The 18,261-nt window shown below is 53.4% G+C and overlaps 1 protein-coding gene across 3 annotated transcripts in view; it reads left to right on the plus strand.

Annotated features, from left to right (window-relative positions):
* The window catches only part of NTNG2 (netrin G2), a 47,440-nt gene that overhangs the window by 12,954 nt on the left and 16,225 nt on the right, over window positions 1-18,261 (plus strand). For all 3 annotated transcript variants that reach the window (XM_042052754.1, XM_042052755.1, XM_042052756.1), the window contains exon 3: window positions 8,430-9,073. In XM_042052754.1, coding sequence (XP_041908688.1) covers window positions 8,430-9,073 — 644 coding nt within the window. The remainder of the gene's footprint in view (window positions 1-8,429; window positions 9,074-18,261) is intronic.

Here is an 18,261-nt window from a genome sequence, read left to right on the forward strand (position 1 = left end):
CTCGGATCCGGCAGGAAGGGGAAGGAAGCGGAGGAGCAATCAATCCCCCAAACCACGGCCGGGGAGGAGATGGAGGGAGTGACATTCGGCTGAGCCAGAATTAGCAGCAGATCTGTGGAGGGACCCCATTTCCACCCTATTAATAATTCATTCCAGCTCTGCCTTTACCTGCTCATAAACAGCAAACAGCTTATTAGCGAGGACACTTTTCTCCCCTTTTGCTGTCTCTGCCTTAATAAGAGCCCCTTGCAGATGGCTGGGGGAGGGAGGTGGCAGGGGGAAGGACACACGAGCGAGCAAAGCACCCCACCAGCCCTCCCTGAGCTTCCTATCCTATCCTATCCTAGCCCAGCCAGAGCTGCCCTTCCCCTGCAGAGGTGAAGCTGTGAAATAACCCCTCACCAGCACCCAGGTGCCTTGCCAGAACCGTCCTACCCACATGGGCCACCTAAAACCGTCCCTTTGGAGGAGCACCAGGAAGAGGAGAGTGATGCCTGGAGGATGTGCAGATGAAGGGCTTGCCAGAGCATTCCCGAGTGGATCTCGGGCTGCAGCTGCACAGGCAGCCCATGGGAAAACTGTATCTTCTACTTTATGAGACAGCTTCTGTCTTACCTAAAATATAGAGAGCTTGACCAAAGAGGGATTTTAAAAGAAAGAAAAAAAAAAAAAGTGGGAGGATACAGAGCATCTTGAAGAAAGTTATTAGGATTTTGTTTCCAAAAGGCACAGTTTTGCATTTGGAGCATCCCCAGAGTCTTCACAGTCCAATGCTGCGGTGCTGGCCCCATTAGGGACCGCTCCCTGCCCACTGACAGGCATCCCAAAGCTATTCCTGAGATGTTTTCCAGGTTCGAGTCACAGCTGTGCAGTGGGGAAAGCCCATGGCCCACCTGGGGGACAGGGGAATCGGTGCAAGAAGAGTGGACCAGCCAGGCAGATCCCAGTGTCCCCCCACGTCCCTCAGAGGAGGGCACAGACCTTCACCTGGGCTCACAGGGAAGGGCCCGTCTGGGGCTCTTCGGCATAAGAGAGGCCTCGTACTTCTCCTGATCCCTCTCCGTGCTCCCAGCCCTCTCTGCAGTGAGTTATGCCACTTGCCAGCTGTTGGAAATAATCACTGTAAATTAATTATGGTTTTTTCACCCTTCTGATCCCTCCCAGCCCATGAATAGAGTGAAAATTAATTGTCAGAGAGTATTTCCAACTCTCTTAGAGTCCCACTCTGGCCACTGGCAGGTTACGGTTTATGCCCTGAAGCACAAGATTTAATTACTCACAAATGTTATTTTTGATCATAAAATCACCTTGTCTTGTCATAAATCCAGATAGAGCAGTTGAACCCTCAGATCAGGACCAGCGAGAGTGAAAACACCCTGAAATGTCATTAGGACGAGCCTGTGTTTTCTCCTGGGCCAATGCAATTCTGTTTGGGAAGCAGCACCACGTCCTGGAGGGATTATTGGAAGAAAAGCCAAGGAAGTCTCCCAAAACATGCATCGCTCAGGGTGGCCCTTGTCAAAAATTTGTGTTGCAGAAAATAGGTTGAACTCTGTGTCAGTGGGGAGGTTAAGGGTGGCTGGCCCTGGAGCTGGGTCAGGCACCTTCCCCCCTCAGTGGATGATTTCCCGGTGCTGACCGACAGCGGAGCAAACCCAGAGCCCAGCCAGGAGGAGAACGGAGATCCCTGCGAGCCCTGGCAGAGTCGGGAAGAGCAGGGCGGGGGATGGAAGGGAAGTGAAGCCCCGCAGCTCAATCCAGCACAAGCAGGAAAGCAAATGTGCCGGGAAGGTCATTTCAGCTCCATCCTGCAGCCTGCAGAGCCAGTGGATCCAGTGGGGCGTTGGACGGGGGCAGGGAGGGGGGGAAAGAAAACTTTGGGGTGAAAGTGTTCCAGAACACCCACAGGACGGGCAGGCTGGAGCGGGCTGGCCCTGCTCCCCTCTGCAGGCTGGGACCCCCGTGTTCCGTGGCCATCAGCCCTTCCCGTGACAGGCTGTTCAGGGAAGGGGAGGCTGCAGGACACCTGCGGTGGCACCGCTCCACGGCGGGGACGTTACCGGGGCAGGAGGGATCAGGTGCACGTGGAGATTTTGCTGATCCCTTTTTTTGCAGGATTTGGAGGAAATTTGATACCAATTTCAGGACTCAGTTGCAGCGCGAGGAAACGCAGGGACTTTGTGAACCTCATCTGCTGACCTTTGAGCAGAAATTCAAAGGCAGCGTCGGAGGTGTCCCAAGGGAGGCAGAGGGGCCTTGGGTGTCCCAGGGGAGGCAGAGGGGCCTTGGGTGTCCCAGGGGAGGCAGAGGGGCCTTGGGATGCACCTGAGAGTTTCTTAAGCATCACAGCTGGATGGGATGGGGGCTACAGAGGGAATTGTCTCCTCCTGGGTGGAGGTTCAGACCGAGGTTTCCTCAGTCACAAGCAGTCCCAAGAAGGAAGGAAGGGGGTTCCTGTGCTGTCACCTGCTTTTCCTCATTCTGAGGGAGCCAGATGTGGCTCTGCAGACTCTTTGGGGGGCTATCAAACAGCCCCCAGTCCCAACCAGCATCAGCACTTGCAGGAGAGCCTGGAGACAGCCAAGGTCTGAGAGGTCTCTGGTTGGGTTTGAGAGCCAGTTCATAGAGGAACAAAAAAAACTTACAGTGAAAGTACCCAAGAGAAACCCACACAACAGCACCAATCTTTGTGCTGAAGAAACACATTTAACTTTTTCCCTTTTCATAAAATCTTCCTATAAAACACCAAGGATTTCCAACCCCCATGCCCAATTAAAAAAATACAAAGTTTTGTTTTCCAAAACTCATCCAAGTTGATGAGACCTTGTCATTACTCTTATTAGGAGACTGCAATTAAAAACAAGTGGTCCCGGAGTGCTCTGGGTTTTAGCGGAGGCCTTGGCTTAAACACAATTCCATCAAGCAGAAGAGACCCCCAAAAGCAAAGAAAGTCATGTGGGGGTTCCCAAGACACCATTAAACAAATCACACCAGGTATGAGAGCTGTGATTGAGCATCCTTGGCTGAGCAGTACAAGCTCTCCCATCATCTACTCTTTTTTCCTTGCTCAAATCTTGTTGGGTTTTTTTTTTTCCCCTTTATTATTATTATTATTTTTCTTCACTCTGCAGCTAGTGGTTGCAATTGCTTTCCAGCTTCCCTTTGGCATGGAGATCTAAAAGCTGCAGTCTTATTTCTGTGCAGCTTTCACCATCCACAACAGATGTCTAGTTTGTTTAAAATATTCAACAGCCTAATGATTAATCAAGCAATTTCACCTACAAAAATATATAATTTTATGCTATGAGGCTTAAAAATGGTATTATCTGCTAGGGAAAAAAAAATACAAGGCAACTTTTACACTCATTAAGAGCCCTAAAAATCAGCTGGGCTTTGTAAAACTGGGCCTTTTGTTGTGGCTGGTTTCCCCCATTCCCCCCCTTCCCAGTAAGTGGGGAGCAGCTTCTCTGCAGCATCCTGGATTCCTGTCATCCTGCTTTGTCAGACCAATATCTTGTTTCTTAAGAAATCCTCCTCAAGGAGCAAGTCTCTGCTTTCACCTTCAGAAAGTCCCTTTTGCAGCATTTCTGCCCAAAACTGGCTCCAGGCACCAAGAGGAGGCAAAACCCAAGGGCTGGGTCAGCAGTCACCAGGGCTGAGACGCATTTCCAGCTCAAGGACTGGGCCCACGGGATCCTCCTGAGTGCAAGATCCTGCACCTGGATCAGGGCAACCCCCAGTATCACTCCAGGCTGGGGATGAAGGATTGAGAGCAGCCCTGCCAAGGAGGATTGAGAGTCCCAATATCTAAAGAGGGTCTACAGGAAAGATGGGGAGGGCTCTTTATTATGAATTGTAGTGTTGGGACAAGGGATCAGTGTTTTAAACTGGAAGAGAGCCAATTCAGACTAGCTGCAAGGAGGAAAACTTTTACAATGAGTGTGGTAAAATACTGGCGCTGCAAAACCTCAGAGAGGTTTCCATGGGATGTCTCACCTGTGGAAACATTCAAGGTCAGGTTGGATGGGGCTTTGAGCAGCCAGACCTAGCTGAAGATGCCCTTGCCCATGGCAGGGGGTTGGACTGGACCTTTAAAGGTCCCTTCCAACCCAAACCATTCTATGATTTGCTTTACACAGGCACAACCTTACTACGATGCCATTTTTTAGGACACTGTGTCCTCAACGAGGCTCTTGCAGTTTGTCCCCTGGAGATTTGCCTGTTTGGGCTGAGCTGGGGCTAAGCAAGACTGCAACGCTCTTTGGTACAACCCCAAAAAGTGCACAACCAGAAGAGCTGGAGAGCCTGAGATCTGCAATGTTTAGTTGCTGTGAGGACACTCACGACTGATTTAATAGCGTGAGACTCAAAGTGAACTGGTTTATTTTAAGCTCACTGAGACCAAGTTTGCCTGGCTAATGCATCCTGACTTTTAGATTGAAGACTTAAATATCTCGAGACTTTGGACAGATTCTTTGGAGGACACACGGCTTGGAGGAGGAAACCAGATTCAAAAATAATACCTGGAATTGTTTCAATAGTGCTATATCTGATCTTACCAGGACCAACGGAGCAGCCAAAGTGTGGCCATCTGTTTCCGCTCCCCCCTGCCCTCCTGGCTGACTCCAAACCAACCCCCCAGCAGAAAAGGCATCGAGCATCCCGCAGAGGAAGGACAATTCAATAAACCTAACCCCAAAAAGGAACACTTCATTTTAGCAGAGGAAGCCGTAGTGATGTGACTCACTTGGCGGCTTCTGAGGCTCTCCTCACCTTTCAGCACTGTCACTTGGAGGTTATTTTTGTGTTTGCCCCATTACAACCATGCACCTCTCGAGCCATGTGCCTCCCAGAGCATCAGGGTGGCTAAAGACATCTTTGGGGGTGCTGCCTGTGGAGCTGAGCACGCTCACAGGTTGGGATACACGGGAGCCATCAGGGATTGTGCACCTCCGTTCCCTGGGACGAGCATATGGCAGACAGACAGAGCTTTCGCTCCGCTTCTCCCTGCTCCTGACCTGCCAGGTCCCCTGCCAGGGACGGGCCTGGCCAGCCCTGTCCCTCCAGACGGGACATGGGGAGGGGGATCATGCTTGATCAGACTCAGTTGCTTCCCTCAGTGCTCCAGGGAAACCTGTCCCGCCTCCCATCCTGGCCCGGGTGATGTTTTCTTATTGTGGTTTCATCACAGAGTTCTTCCTTTGTTTAATTTGGCTGCTCCAAAGAAAGCTTGATAGGAGCATCATCCACAGCCCTGGAGGTGGCCACTGTGGCCATGCTGGGAACAGCTCAAGTGGCAAATACTCAGCGAGATTCATCTCACACCAGCTCAAGGGCTGTGGCTGCTGCACACAAGGAAAGGAAGGCTCATGGCAAGAGCCCCTCTGGCCAGGATGGCTCTGAGACACAGACTCTGCTCAGACAGAGCCACTGAGCAGCAAGGCAGGTTTGTCCAGGAATTTTCTGCTGCCATCCTAAGCCAGTTCTCCACCTGCTGCACCCTTCTTCAGACAAGTGGGGAAAATGGACCTCCAGGATGGTCTTTTCAGGACTGTCCTATTAAGCCATCTGTATGGCCACATTGGCAGGAGGATCATACTGCAACACAATATGTTGTCTCAGCACAGGAAACACACTCAGAGCCCCCAGTACTTCAGCTGAGGGGGATTTTTCTGCCTTTTCCCTCAGGCACCACTGCAAAGCTGCGCTGAGAGGCAGCTCCATCCCCCAGCAGGAAGCTGTGTCTCATTAGCAGAGGTAAACAATTCCTCTGAACGTGACGAGTCAGGAGAGCATATTAAATATGTCAATATCTCAGGGTTTTTTTAATCCCTGCTCCAGAACAGCTTGTTATGGCAGGAGAGGACCCCCAGCATGGCTCAGAGCCCCATCACAGCCCAGCTGGCATCTCCCCCTCTTTGAGGGGGTTGTGGGCACACCTGGGCAGGTGCCCTCACCCCTTGACCTTGCCCACCCAAGCAAGCCTGAGCACTCCATGGATTTCCTTTGCTCAGTTATCACAGCTGCTAGTAAAAAACAAAAAAGTAATAGAAACTATCCAGCTATTTGTTTTAAAAACATCTACCCAAGCATCCATTTATGAGTGACCTCCCTGCTGCAGGGTGGGCACCACACCGGAGCTTAGCAGCTCTGGTCCCTGCTCTTCCTCCCAGCACACACAGAGGTGGCAAAAGCCACACATCGCCCAAGCTGAGGCTGTGACAGGAGGAACAAACCCCAGCACGGCATTTGCAGCTTTACCATCAGCCAGGGGTGTGTCAGAGCAAGACAGGGTTGGAAACAGTTTGAGTTTTGACCTGTTTTAGCATGTGCTGCTTTCCCTGGCAGCCTCGTGCACACAAACACACACAAACACAACGTGTGCTGTATTTACAGGAGTCCCCTCGTGTCCCCAGGGCTGCCTCCCCTGCAGAGGAGCCCGGTGCTCATGTACAGATCAGCCACTCGCTGGTTTGTTTTCCCCCCGTGCTGACAGAGCAGCCTCCTGCCTTATTTACTCTGTGCTGCTCACATGCTGCTCCAGACACAGAATTATTCGTGTCCTCAGGAGTTTTTCAGGGCTCCTGGGTGCTGGTGCAAACAGTTGCTTGCCTTCAGTGCACATCTCTGTGCTCCGAGGAGGCACCAAAGGCTGATTTTAAAGACATGGAGTGGAGAAGCTCTAAGCAGTTTCCAAGACTTTTGGTTGCCCAGCTGGAGGTGGCAAAGCCCGGATTTTCCAAAGCACACTGTGTTACTGAGAGGTTTCCACGTTCAAAGCACAGCCCCACTTTGCACCCGAGAGCAGCCACTTGTACAAACCAGATCCCCTCCTCTGCTGTGCCTGGGCGTACACAGGGCACCCTAAAAGCAGGTCAGAGGCACTCAGACTCCAACAGGTCCCTAGGTCAAAGCAAGCCATGGGCACAGGAGAAGCCCCTTCCCATGCCTGCAGCAGCCAGAGACACAACCAGCCTGCTCAGATCCAGCCCTGCACCTCATTTTTTGGAGCCCCCAAGTACCAGCAGCAGCTCCCCACACCCTGGCACAGCCCTGGTGCTGCAGGAAGTCCCCAGGGCCGGGCAGGAACACACTGATGCCCACACACAGCACCTCCCCGTGGCTCCCAGCCTCGCACAAAGCACCCCCAAACCAAAGCACAATACCCAGCTCAGTCTTACCTTGAAAGCTGCTGCTTCAGGAGAGCCAAACCTCACACCCCAGCAAGCTCCTCACCTTCAGCCGGCAGCTCTGAGCAGCTCCAGCTGCTTTATCACCTCCTCCTCCTCTGCCAGGTGCCTCTGCCTTCCTGATAAGGGTCCCACAGCAGCAGAGCCCGCTGTCATACCAATCCCTCTGCTTCCCCAATTCTTTGGATTTTGAGTCAAAGAGGGAGGCAAAGTGACAGCAAAGAGATGCTTCATATGCAGAAAAAGGATCAGCAGTGTGTTGCAGAGTTTTTTGTGGTCTGTACCCACTAGAACAAAGCCCTACACAGTCCCCAAGGCAGGTCTGATCCACAGGCTCACTCCTGGAGGCAGAGGCTGCAGGGCAGTGATGTTGGGCTTTAACAAACGTATGGGTGAGCAATAAATGCATTGGCCCAGCTGCCCACCCCCAAAACTTCAACATTTGGTGCATGACCTTGACAGTGTGTCCTAGTGCAGCTCAGCACATGTGGATGTGGAGGTGTGTCCCTGCAAAACACACCAGCCTGGCTGTGCGCTGTCACTTGTGGGCAAAATGGGATGGCTGGACTTTTTGTCCCACAACCCAGGCCTGCAGGCAGTGGACATTGTCACCTGGATGGGATGAGCCATCCTTCCACTCTGTTCCCTCCGGGTAGGTGAGGACCAAGACACCAGGAAGCACAAATTTCTGCTCTCTCTGCTGCTGCTCAGTTCTGTCCCAGCGTGGAGCTGGAGAAATTGGGTTTCCCTCCTCTAGCTGTGCTCAAAGGCACTGGGGGGGATGGTGTGCCCCCAGACTTTTCAGCATCAGGAGCCACGAGAGGCAGGGGTGTGCTTGGGGGATTTTAGCCGTTCAGTTCTTCCAAGGCAGCAGGGATGAACACAGCTTTCTGTAGCCTTGTAAATCAGCCAAGCTTAACCCAAGTTTCTCAGAGACCATTTCAGGGAAGGCGCTTTCTATGAAAATTGCCCCCGTGCCAAATTGAAAAGTCCTTTCCCAAAGGGCCTTTCAAAGGAAACAGCTCAGCCGTTCTTAGAGCTGAGGCAAAGCCGCATCTTTCTGCCTTAAACTCGCTCTCAGAACCAGCATCCTCCAGAGCCAGGCCCCTGGCACCCTCCAGCTCAGCCCAGCAGTTAACGTTTGACACAAGCAGCCAAACCCAGGGCCCGTGTGCCCACGATGCCCACACCATGCCCAGGCTTTGCTTTCCTCTCTGGTGACCGCTGTTGTTGTTCCAGGAGAACCCGTACCTGTGCAGCGACGAGTGCGACGCCTCCAACCCCGACCTGGCCCACCCGCCCAAGCTGATGTTCGACAGTGAGGACGAGGGGCTGGCCACGTACTGGCAGAGCGTGACGTGGCGCCGGTACCCGGAGCCACTGCTGGCCAACATCACCCTGTCCTGGAACAAGAGCATCGAGCTGACCGACGACATCGTGATCACCTTTGAGTACGGGCGCCCCACCATCATGATGCTGGAGAAGTCGCTGGACAACGGGAGGACTTGGCACCCATACCAGTATTACGCAGACGACTGCATGGAGGCCTTCAGCATGCCAGCACGGAGGGTCCGGGACCTCTCCACCACCAGTGCCAACAGGGTCCTCTGCACGGAGGAGTATTCCCGCTGGGCGGGCTCCAAAAAAGAGAAGACTGTCCGGTTTGAGGTGCGGGACCGCTTTGCCATCTTCGCCGGCCCTGACCTCAAGAACATGGACAACTTGTACACCCGGCTGGAGAGTGCCAAAGGGCTCAAGGACTTCTTCACAGTGACCGACCTGCGCATGAGGCTGCTGAGACCTGCCCTGGGGGGCACCTACGTGCAGAGGGAGAACCTGTACAAGTACTTCTATGCCGTCTCCAACATCGAAGTCACCGGCAGGTAATGGCTGCTGTATTTCTTTGGGTGTCTCTCCCCGGATGAGAAGAGGGTTGTTGCTAGAAAACTGAGCCATCAACGCTTCTGCTGACCGATGGATAACCATTTCTGCCTCTAATACCCCTTCTCCCCAGGCAGGGCAGCAGATGTGTCCTTGCAGGGAATGGCTGGGGCACCTCCAAGGCTGTGTCCTCCTGCAGCTGGTGCTGGGGGAGCTGGGACATGGCTTGGATGGACACTCAGGGTCTCAGTTCCCTCCAAGACCCCGTCCCAGCTGTGCAAACACCGCCAGCCTTTGCCCAGATGTCTCAGGGATGATGCTGGTGGATCTGGGGGGCGGAATGAGGCTCATCCCACTAAACTCCAGCTCCCTGCCAGTACAAGCAGGGTGGGTCATCCCCAGTCAGTCCTGCACACCCTGAGCAGCCCCAGCCCTGGCAGATGAAGTTTGAGGTGAGGGTAAACCCCCCGACAGATCTGGGGCAGAGGAAGCAGGAGAGGTTTTGTTTCTCCTGGGTTTTGTTTTTCATTTCTCTGTACGATGCCATATGTTACGTTATGACATCAACCAAAAAAGCAAAGTAAGGTGGAAAAGTGCCGAGATGGCTGATTTCCCATCCAGCTTGTGCGAGACTTACAGGCGAGAGGGGAAAAATCTCCCCATCACCCACCCCGTGCTAACAAGCATCACCACAGCGACAGAGGAGCCGTTTGTATTGGTTCCAAACTGTTCGCTTCTGAGACTTGCAAGTAGAAATGTTTGCAGGTGCCACTGAGGCTGGCTTTGAACGGGCTCCAAGGGGAAGGAAGCTGCAGTGAGGGATGGGAGAGCCCTTTCCACCCGCCAGGGCAGGCAGGAGGCAGCGGTGAGGGTCTTTCTCATGGCCTGGTGCCTCTCTGGGATGAGCAGCTGTGGCTCTCAGCGGGGCTGGGGGCATGTTGGGATGCGCACCTTTGGGATTGCTCAGGGAGGAGCCCTGGGGGGCTCAGGCACATGGGCAGAGGAGTGGGAGAGCACCTCCACGTGTGTCTGGTAAATTAGGACTGAATTTGTGATGTCAGTGCTTGTGCAATGAGCTTTGGCTTCTGAGTGCGGTGATCAGCACAGATAACCAAGGACTTGTTACTGGCCCCGCAGCAGCCTCGGGATATCTGATGCTTCAAAGAGTTAAAACACTCGTGCTGTCCCGTGAACACCTTCCTCCTCTGAGCCATTCACCTTTCCTGCCTGCCTTGTTGCTTCAGTACTTCGGACTTCAGGCCATGCTGGTGGGATTCTCCCCAGACCAGCACCTCGCTCTCAGCTGTCCTCCTCCCCCCTCCCTAGTCCCCCACCAGCTTTTGAACTCACTGGCCAAATTTAATACCATTTAATAGTAGTAGAGATTGGTTCAAGACATCAAATCCCTACAAATTCTGTGAGAAGAGGCAGCTAAGGAAGGAGAGAAAAAACCCTTTCAAACACACCCAGGGCTGGGAGAGTCACAACCTCTAGGAGACGTCCAGAATTCCACAGCCACCCCGACGGCAGCTGGAGCCAGGGATGGCCGGGCTGCGGACGCCCTGTGGAAGCTGCAATGCTGCTTTTTAGCCGTGGCCAGCACGAGACAGGTTGGGGTTTGTTGGCTGATCCCTGCCGGCCTCTCCCCGGGCTGGCGCGGGGCCGGCGTGGCCGCCTGCCCACGGCTGCTGCAGAGCGGCGGCTCCTGCTCCGCCGCTGCCCTCCCGGCTCCCTCCGCTCGCCAAAACCTGCCCGACCGGCTCCTCCAGTGCAGCCGGGCCGCTGGGAGGAGAGGGCTTTTCCTTGGCTGGGAACAGGGAAAACTCTGAAATCTGCTTTTATCGGCCCAAACTCCCAAGTTCTGAGCTACAGTAAGATGCAGCTTTGCACTGCTCCAGGTTGCTGGGCTGGTTCCCAGGAGAGAGGGACGCTTATCCTGGACAGGGAAGAGGTCAGTGCCTGTCCTGTGCTGACTCTTCCAGCCCCCGTGGGCACAGGGCAGGGAAGGTGAGCAGCTGAGGAGCTGTGGATAAGTGGTGTATAAGATGGAGGAGCTCCCTGTGAATTAACTCTGCTCCTGTGATCATTCCAGTCCTAGCAAGCAGGTTTTTGCACTGAAAAGCAATCTAATTCCAGCTGTAAGCAAAGCCAGTTACAGTGCAGGGACTAAAACCAAATTAAATCTTGTGTATGGCTCAACAAGGAATGGGTTATTGAGAGGAAGAGAGGAGAAATCAATGTGAGCCTGACAGGAGCACTGTGCAGGGAAGGGGGGAGGAAGAGTGGGCAAGAATGGGGATGGACACACACTGCCTCTTCCAGGACGTGTTGGAGGAACAGGAGCAAAGTGCCTAGATAAAACTGGGGTAGTGTTAGGGACCCACTACAGGGGGCATGGAAACAAGAGGGAAGATGATTGTGAGGAAATGAGGGGTCAAGGGCAAAAAGCAGCCAGAAAATTCCACCTGCACAGCAGAGTGAGCAACCCTGAGAAGCTGAAGGAGCTGTGCTGGCCAGTGTGTGACAGTGAAGGAGCAGTATGTGCTGTCACAGTGGCATTGCCTGTGTCCCTGCACAGCACCGGGATCTTGGCAGTGCCCACAGGGTGATGAGGCACTTGGCAGCTCATTTCCAGTTGATGCTCATGGTCAAAGGAAGAGCAAAACACTTTGCCCTCAAAGCAGACCACGAGCAGCAGTGGTTTCTTGTGCTGCAGCCTTAACTGCTGGGTTAGGAGAGGTTTCGGTATCCCCTCAGTCCATGTACTCCTGCTCCCCACCCAAGCACACCCCATCCTTCACGCCTCAGCTTCACACCAAGGAAAAACCCCTCACCGCAATCCCCCAGAGCTTTCAGGAAAAGCAGAAAGAGACAGAGCAAAGGACAAGGGGAAGGAGTTTTCTGCTTTCTCTTGCCCTGTAGGCCACAGGGTCTGGTGAATCCTGGGGGTCACTGCTTCATTCCTGGGTGTTGGTGCTGTGGGCTGGTCCCTCAGGGTCTCCTCTGCATCTCCTCCTCCCACAGCCTCAGCCAGGTCCATCTCTCCGTTCATGGCTGACAATTTATTTTTACTCTCTTTCTTCTTGGTATCTTTTTCTTTTCTTTTTTTTTTTTTCCCCTTTCTTCTTCCATCCTGTCCCTATTGATCTGCAGAGTAACGGGAGATGCAGAAGAGTCAGGACAGGAATAGACACAAGCAAGTCCTTGGCCTGTGTGCTGTGTGAGTGCCAGGCAGGGTGGGGAAGGGAAGTGGAAGGACTTTTCCCCACAGATCTCTCTGTTCACTGCTTAATTTTCTCCTCAGAGCAGCAATGAGCTCGGGCACGGGTGAATGAGCTTTCCCTGGCTGCTGGGGCTGGCGGTGAGAGCCGCTGGTTCTCCTTCCATTCCACCCTGGCTCTCTTTGGAGTCATTTCTTCCCCTTCAGAACGTCAGTCACTGCCGTGCTCAGCAGGGCACGCTCCATCACGGAGACATTAATAAGCTGTAATTGAAGTTAATGTGCCATGGCCAGGACATGTGGATCCAGTTAGGAGAAATCAGATTGAGCAGAAGTGAATCAATTTTAGGCTGATTATTAGGATTTCTCTCCTCTGTCCTGCCCTGCCCCAGTGCATGCACTGTTTGTCCATCTTGCTGGTGATGAGCAGTCGCTGGAGGAAGGCAGGAGGAGGGAGCATCCCTCATCACTGAGCAGCTCCATGGAACAGGGCCTCCTCTCGGGCTGCACTCAGGCCAGAGAGGCACCAACAAGATGAGGTTTCTAGTTCTGAAGTGGCATCTCCTTTCCTCACTTCACCAATTGCTTTTCTCAGGGTTTTCTTAGGCTTTCCTTGGCTGCTGCTTTGCTTACACCAAAGAATTAAAGGGGAAGGCTCTTTGTGCTCCCCTGCCTCTTTCCCTGCTTTCCCCTGGTGTGTTTCATTCCATGCACAGATGCTCTTCAGGAGGATTTTCTCTCCACATGACTTGGAGAGTTTGTGCCAGTGGAGCAGAACAGCTTTGGCCAGCCTGTTATCCTGGTGCCAACAGCCAGGATCAGGCACTCCAGACCTGGAAGATCAAGGCCACCCCCAAAAGCATCTCCTGCAATAAATGGAGCTGGAAATGGTCAGTGGTACCCACACACAAGGGATATATTTTTCTGCATTTGTGGTGAGTTTTGAGATGTGGAGATGATTGATGCTGAATTGCTGTTAAAGATGAATGAATTCCTGGTCACTGCCTCCTCCTCTGCCCTCCCAGCCAGCTCAGTGAAGGCAGCTCAGGGCACTTCCCCTGTGGTTGTAGCTCAGCTTGAACCAGGGGTGCCAACACAAAGCACATCCCAGCTGCCCCTGAGCTGCTGTGCCCTGGTTGGACATTCCTTCTTCTGGCTCTGTTGATGATGTTGTGAGAGATCCTCCAGCTGATCTTGACTTCTCCAGCAAAGCTGTCTTTAAATTGGAGTAAAGGTTTAGTCCGTGGAAGAGTCTCTTGTTGAGGGTCTCAGACCTTGTGTGATGGCTGGTGTCCTTGTTGAGCATCTTGCCCTGAGGAGCAGGGTGGGACCTGCACCAAAGGGGAACAGGCAGGACCTGGAGTGAATGATCTGTGAGAGCGTGGGCTTCCCCAGCTGAGCTTGCCCAACCCCAGTGCTGGAGCATCACCCCCAAAATAGCCACGGGCTCACCCAGACATCCCCCAAGAAGCAGCCCAATGCCCCTGCAGCCCTCAGCCAGCTGATGCCCACATTTGGCAGCTTTGGGATGACCACAAAAACCAGGGCAAGCACTGCCTGTGCCCATCCCTGCTCCTTCCCCTGCAGCTCCTGGCAGACAGAACTCAGGTGCCAGGAGGGAGCAGCATCCTCATGTCAAGGACGGCCAAGTCTGTGCCAACCGTGCGCCGTGTTCCTCAGCCCGTCCTCGCCTCCATGCTGGGCAGCCCCCGAGAGCTGGATGGCTGAGCTTCCCTGGCATTCCTCCAGGCTGGAATTAGCTTGAGTTCAAGCAAAATCTTGCTGTTGGTCATATAGTTAAATTAAGCTAACGTGCAGCAACTGTTTGCTGGAGTCCTGCAAAGGTTTCTACTCCCACTGCAGCAAGGTGGGGAGAAAACTCTCTGAGTGGAGGGAGGGAGTGAGAAAGAAACCCGGAGAGCTCCTCCCTCCCCCAGACACTGCTGACACTTTGTCGATAGCCAGAGACAGATGCCCAAGGTCCTGTTACCTGCTCCTGGCTTCAGTTTGTGAAGGGTTTTATTCCCCCTCTGATTTTGTTGCCGAGTTGTGTCCGGCCCTGAGCGGATAATAGAATTTCATCGATAGACTGAGAAGGTGATGTATGTTAAAGCACTTAATATAAAGAGACTTCTACAGGAGCCCAAATTCAATTTGGCCAATGAACTCAATTGCAGGCATTATTGCATTCCAGGAGAAAGACCAAGAGCATTTATACACATTACTCTGCAAATATTTATGTTCACATATCTGTGTGATGTCCTCTTCACCCTTCCTCCCCTTCTGCTGGCTGACCCCCTAATGGGGAAGTTTGGTTTCGTGTTTGCTTTTTAAGACAGCTTTGAATATAAATAATGTTCCACCAGTCAGCAGGATCTTGACAGCTGGAGAGTGTCAACTTATTTAAAATAAATAGCCTCTCGGATGGGAACAGCCAGCTAGCGTGCTCTCCACTTTGGCATCTTTTAAATTGTCTCATCTTTGTAACCCAAACCTCAAATCATTTCGGAGGGCAGTGAGGAGGGTTCCTTCCTGCTGGGAGGACTCACCCATCCCTACCACACAACCAAAAGTAAAAACCCACAAGGAAAATAACCCGCTCACAACCCTCTGACCTAACTCAGGGTTTTTTTCAGTTCTTTGGCTCTGCACAAAGCAGGGAAAGCCAGAAGTCTGTCACCGTGGTTCAAGCTGAAAAAAACAACACATTAAAATGGCTTTTCCTCTCCTTCAGCCCCTGGACCACAGCCTTGGGTAAGCTCCCAGCCCTGCTCCTGGCATGAATGAGCCATCGTTGCCTTCTTCATCCCCTTCAGCCCTGCTCCAGGACTGGCAACAGCAAACCCCTGCCAGAGCGATCTCCCAGCAAGGCAAATCCTGATATAAATGCTCTGCACAAAGGGACTGTGCTTCCATGGCCCAGCCATTAGAAGCTATTTTTACCTGCTTCCACACGCACAGATGGGCCAGAAACAATCCAAGCTCAGCACCCGTTATGCTTTGCCCAAAAGATTTGCTTCCTGCTTTTGCTGAGCTGCCAAAACAGTTGCAAAAGAGCAGGTAGAAGTGGGTAAGTGATGGCCAGGCAGCTGCCGGAGCGTGCTGCGAGCAGCGGCTGAGGATGACAATAGAGAGATGGAGAAGAGTTATTCATGTTTCCCCGAGAGCCCAGATCAGTTGAAACATCGTTTTCCTTGGGGACGGAGAGGAAAGAGCTCCCTTCAAACACATCATCCCATGAGACTCATTAAAGGCTCATCAATTACAGTGAGAGCAAACAATTCAGGGGAAAGCTCTGATAAGCCTTCCTCTGGCCGGCAGTCATTAGCAGCGCTCCCGAGCCGCCTCTCCCCGGCACCAGCACCGGCAGAAAGGGAGCAGAGGGGCAAAGCCAAGCCCATGGGGGGAAAAGCAGGAGTGTGATGGCTCGGGAGCCAGCAGGAGGGGACCAGCAGTTTCCAAAGTATCCCTGTGTCCATGCAGAGCATCCTCACGGAGAGGAATGTGCAGGCTGGGCTGGAAAGAGGCTTGCAGGGGAGGTGGTGGCCTTCTGCTGCTCCATGTCCCGGATTTTCTAAGGAGCTCAGGGCAGTCAGTGTTGTCTCATAGGAACTGGGCAAGAGGCACAAGGGGATGGAGCAGCTCTCTGGGTCCCCACCCAGCAGTTCCTCCAGCCCTACCCAGCACAGCAGTGTCACTGCATCGGGCCTGGGGGGTGCCAGCACCCCAAGGCTGCCCCATCCCTGCAGGAAGGGAGAGGGATGAGGAGATGCTCTTTGCCTTTCCCTGCCTCGCTTCTCTGCTCTGCAGGTGGGGTTGAGGACAGGGAAGAGGTTGTAAAACAAGTAAGAATCCTTGGAAGGAAAACAAAGGGCTGGGATGGCTTTTAAAAATTAGTTCAAACGTCATTATTAATGAAAGCTCAGGGAAAGGGGCTGTTTTCCCACTCCCAGCACAGAGGGAGGTTTGCTGCAGGTTTGCTGCACTCACCCCCTCCCTGTGTGTGGGCATCTTCTTCCCTCACACGTGGGCTTGGCACCAGACACCTCTCCAGCAGCTCGCTGCTGTGACCTCCAGGATGCTGATGTGGAGAAATGCAGAAAAGTGTTCTTTATGGCTGGAAAAAAAAAGAAAAGAAAAAAGGAAAAAAAAAGGACACTTTCCTGTAAACTTTCCTTGGCGCTCTAAGCTCTGTGATGTTCCCTGGTGGAGGCATTGGCAGCATCAGACCACACTGCACCAGTCTGAGGGAAGCTGAACGACCTGCACTAAAATAAACTCATAAATACCCCTTTGTGCACACTGTAACATCTTGGGGCACACATTGCTCCGACCACTCCTGCTGAGAACACTGTAAGCCAGTTTCTGTTTAATGCCAAGTGCAGTGGTGTGACCCACTGCCAGCCTGGTGCAGGATGGGTGTCCCTGGTGCCCGAGGGTGCTGGGGTCCTGCTGGGTGTGCTCTGGGGCTGCTCCCCATCATGGCTGACCCTACACAGGCTCTGAATGCTCACTGAGAAACAGCACTGTCAGCACAGCCTTGACCCACGAGTCAGAGAGGAGAAACACTCCCAGCTCCTCAGATCTCCTCCATTGCCAGAGAGACCATATTGCAACCAGCAGAGTGCTGGAGCAGCCCCAGGGCTGGAGCGGGGCCGGGGCTGCCTTCTGCAGGACACAGCGCAGGTGTCTGCCCCGCTGCTGCTTTTTAAGCCTCATTGCTAAGTAGCTCCTAACCTTTCCCTTCATCCTCTCCTTCCTGCCGTGGCTGGGCGCCGAGGAGGATGAGCAGAGGCGAGCAGGACTAGCAGCTCCCACCCAGGGGACTGGGCTAATGCCATTTACTCCAGTCTCCGCCAGCTGAGTCTTGGCTGGGGAAAGATAGGCACAGACCATCAGTGAGCACGTGTCCTTGGGCTGCAGGCCCAGGCAAGGAGGCTCAGAAGCCTGAGGAAGGGGTTGAAGCTGAGCCACTGAGCCCGAGCTGCAGGAAGGCTGGGATGCAAAAACCTCTGCCCAAAACAGGGCTGGCTGAGGGTGCTCGGCTTGGTTCACCATTAAATAATGCAGCCTGATTGATTGGGCTGGAAAGTGCTGTGCTGCGGGGTCAGCTTGCTGGGGTTACAGTTCCCTGCTTAGATTGATGATCCTCAAAGGTCGAATTCAGAAAGCAATTCCCTGGTAAAATTGATCCTTTGGATAACAAAACTTTTGCACAGTAGCAAAGAGTCTAGCAGTGAGAAACATCAGTGACCCGGGCACAGGCAGGCAAGGTGAACACCTGCCTCTGCTTCCTCTTGACTTAATTTTCCCTGTTTACACCAATTAGGAAGTAAGGGTCTCCCCTGGGAAGAGCAGTGCTCCATCACACCTGGCTGGGGGACATCCATGGGCTCCCATCCTGGGCAGGAGGCAGCTGTGGCTGTCCCAGGAGCTGGTGCTGGGCTCTCAGCCCTCCCCAGCAGCAAGTGAGCAGCGTCTGTGTACGAGCAGACACTTCTGGCTGCCTCCTGCACACACCCATGCCTCAGCAAGGCTGGGTCCCACTGCCTGGAGGAAGCTTTGTGGCTGGAGCCAAATTAATGGTGGACAGGTCTCGCCCTTCTGCACTGCAGCAGCTCGGAGCCAGAAGCACCCTGAAATGCCTGCTTGGCTCTTGGTGGGGGATGCCAGGAGCAAGGATGTGTTACATGTGGAGGGTGGTGATAGAGGCTGCCCCAGGCCACTGTAGGGCAGGTGGTGGCCACTCAGGGCTTATGTCCCCACTATGACTGGTCCTTGACTCACAGGGTCAAACACTGGAGCCAAGCACCACCCTCCACCTCATCCCAAACTTTTGACAAAAAAAGGGGTGTGACAGTCCCTTCCATCCTTGTACCCACTCCCCTGGGGCTCTTAAACCCCCCTTGGCTGGATGCTGCATTACAAGGCTGTGGCCTGGAGCTGCCCCATCCCCTCGCCCCCATCAGC

Source organism: Corvus kubaryi, unplaced genomic scaffold (assembly GCF_017639235.1).
Source record: "Corvus kubaryi isolate FWS band 111438036 unplaced genomic scaffold, C.kubaryi_AGA036_p1.0 78, whole genome shotgun sequence".
NCBI classification, from domain to species: domain Eukaryota; kingdom Metazoa; phylum Chordata; class Aves; order Passeriformes; family Corvidae; genus Corvus; species Corvus kubaryi.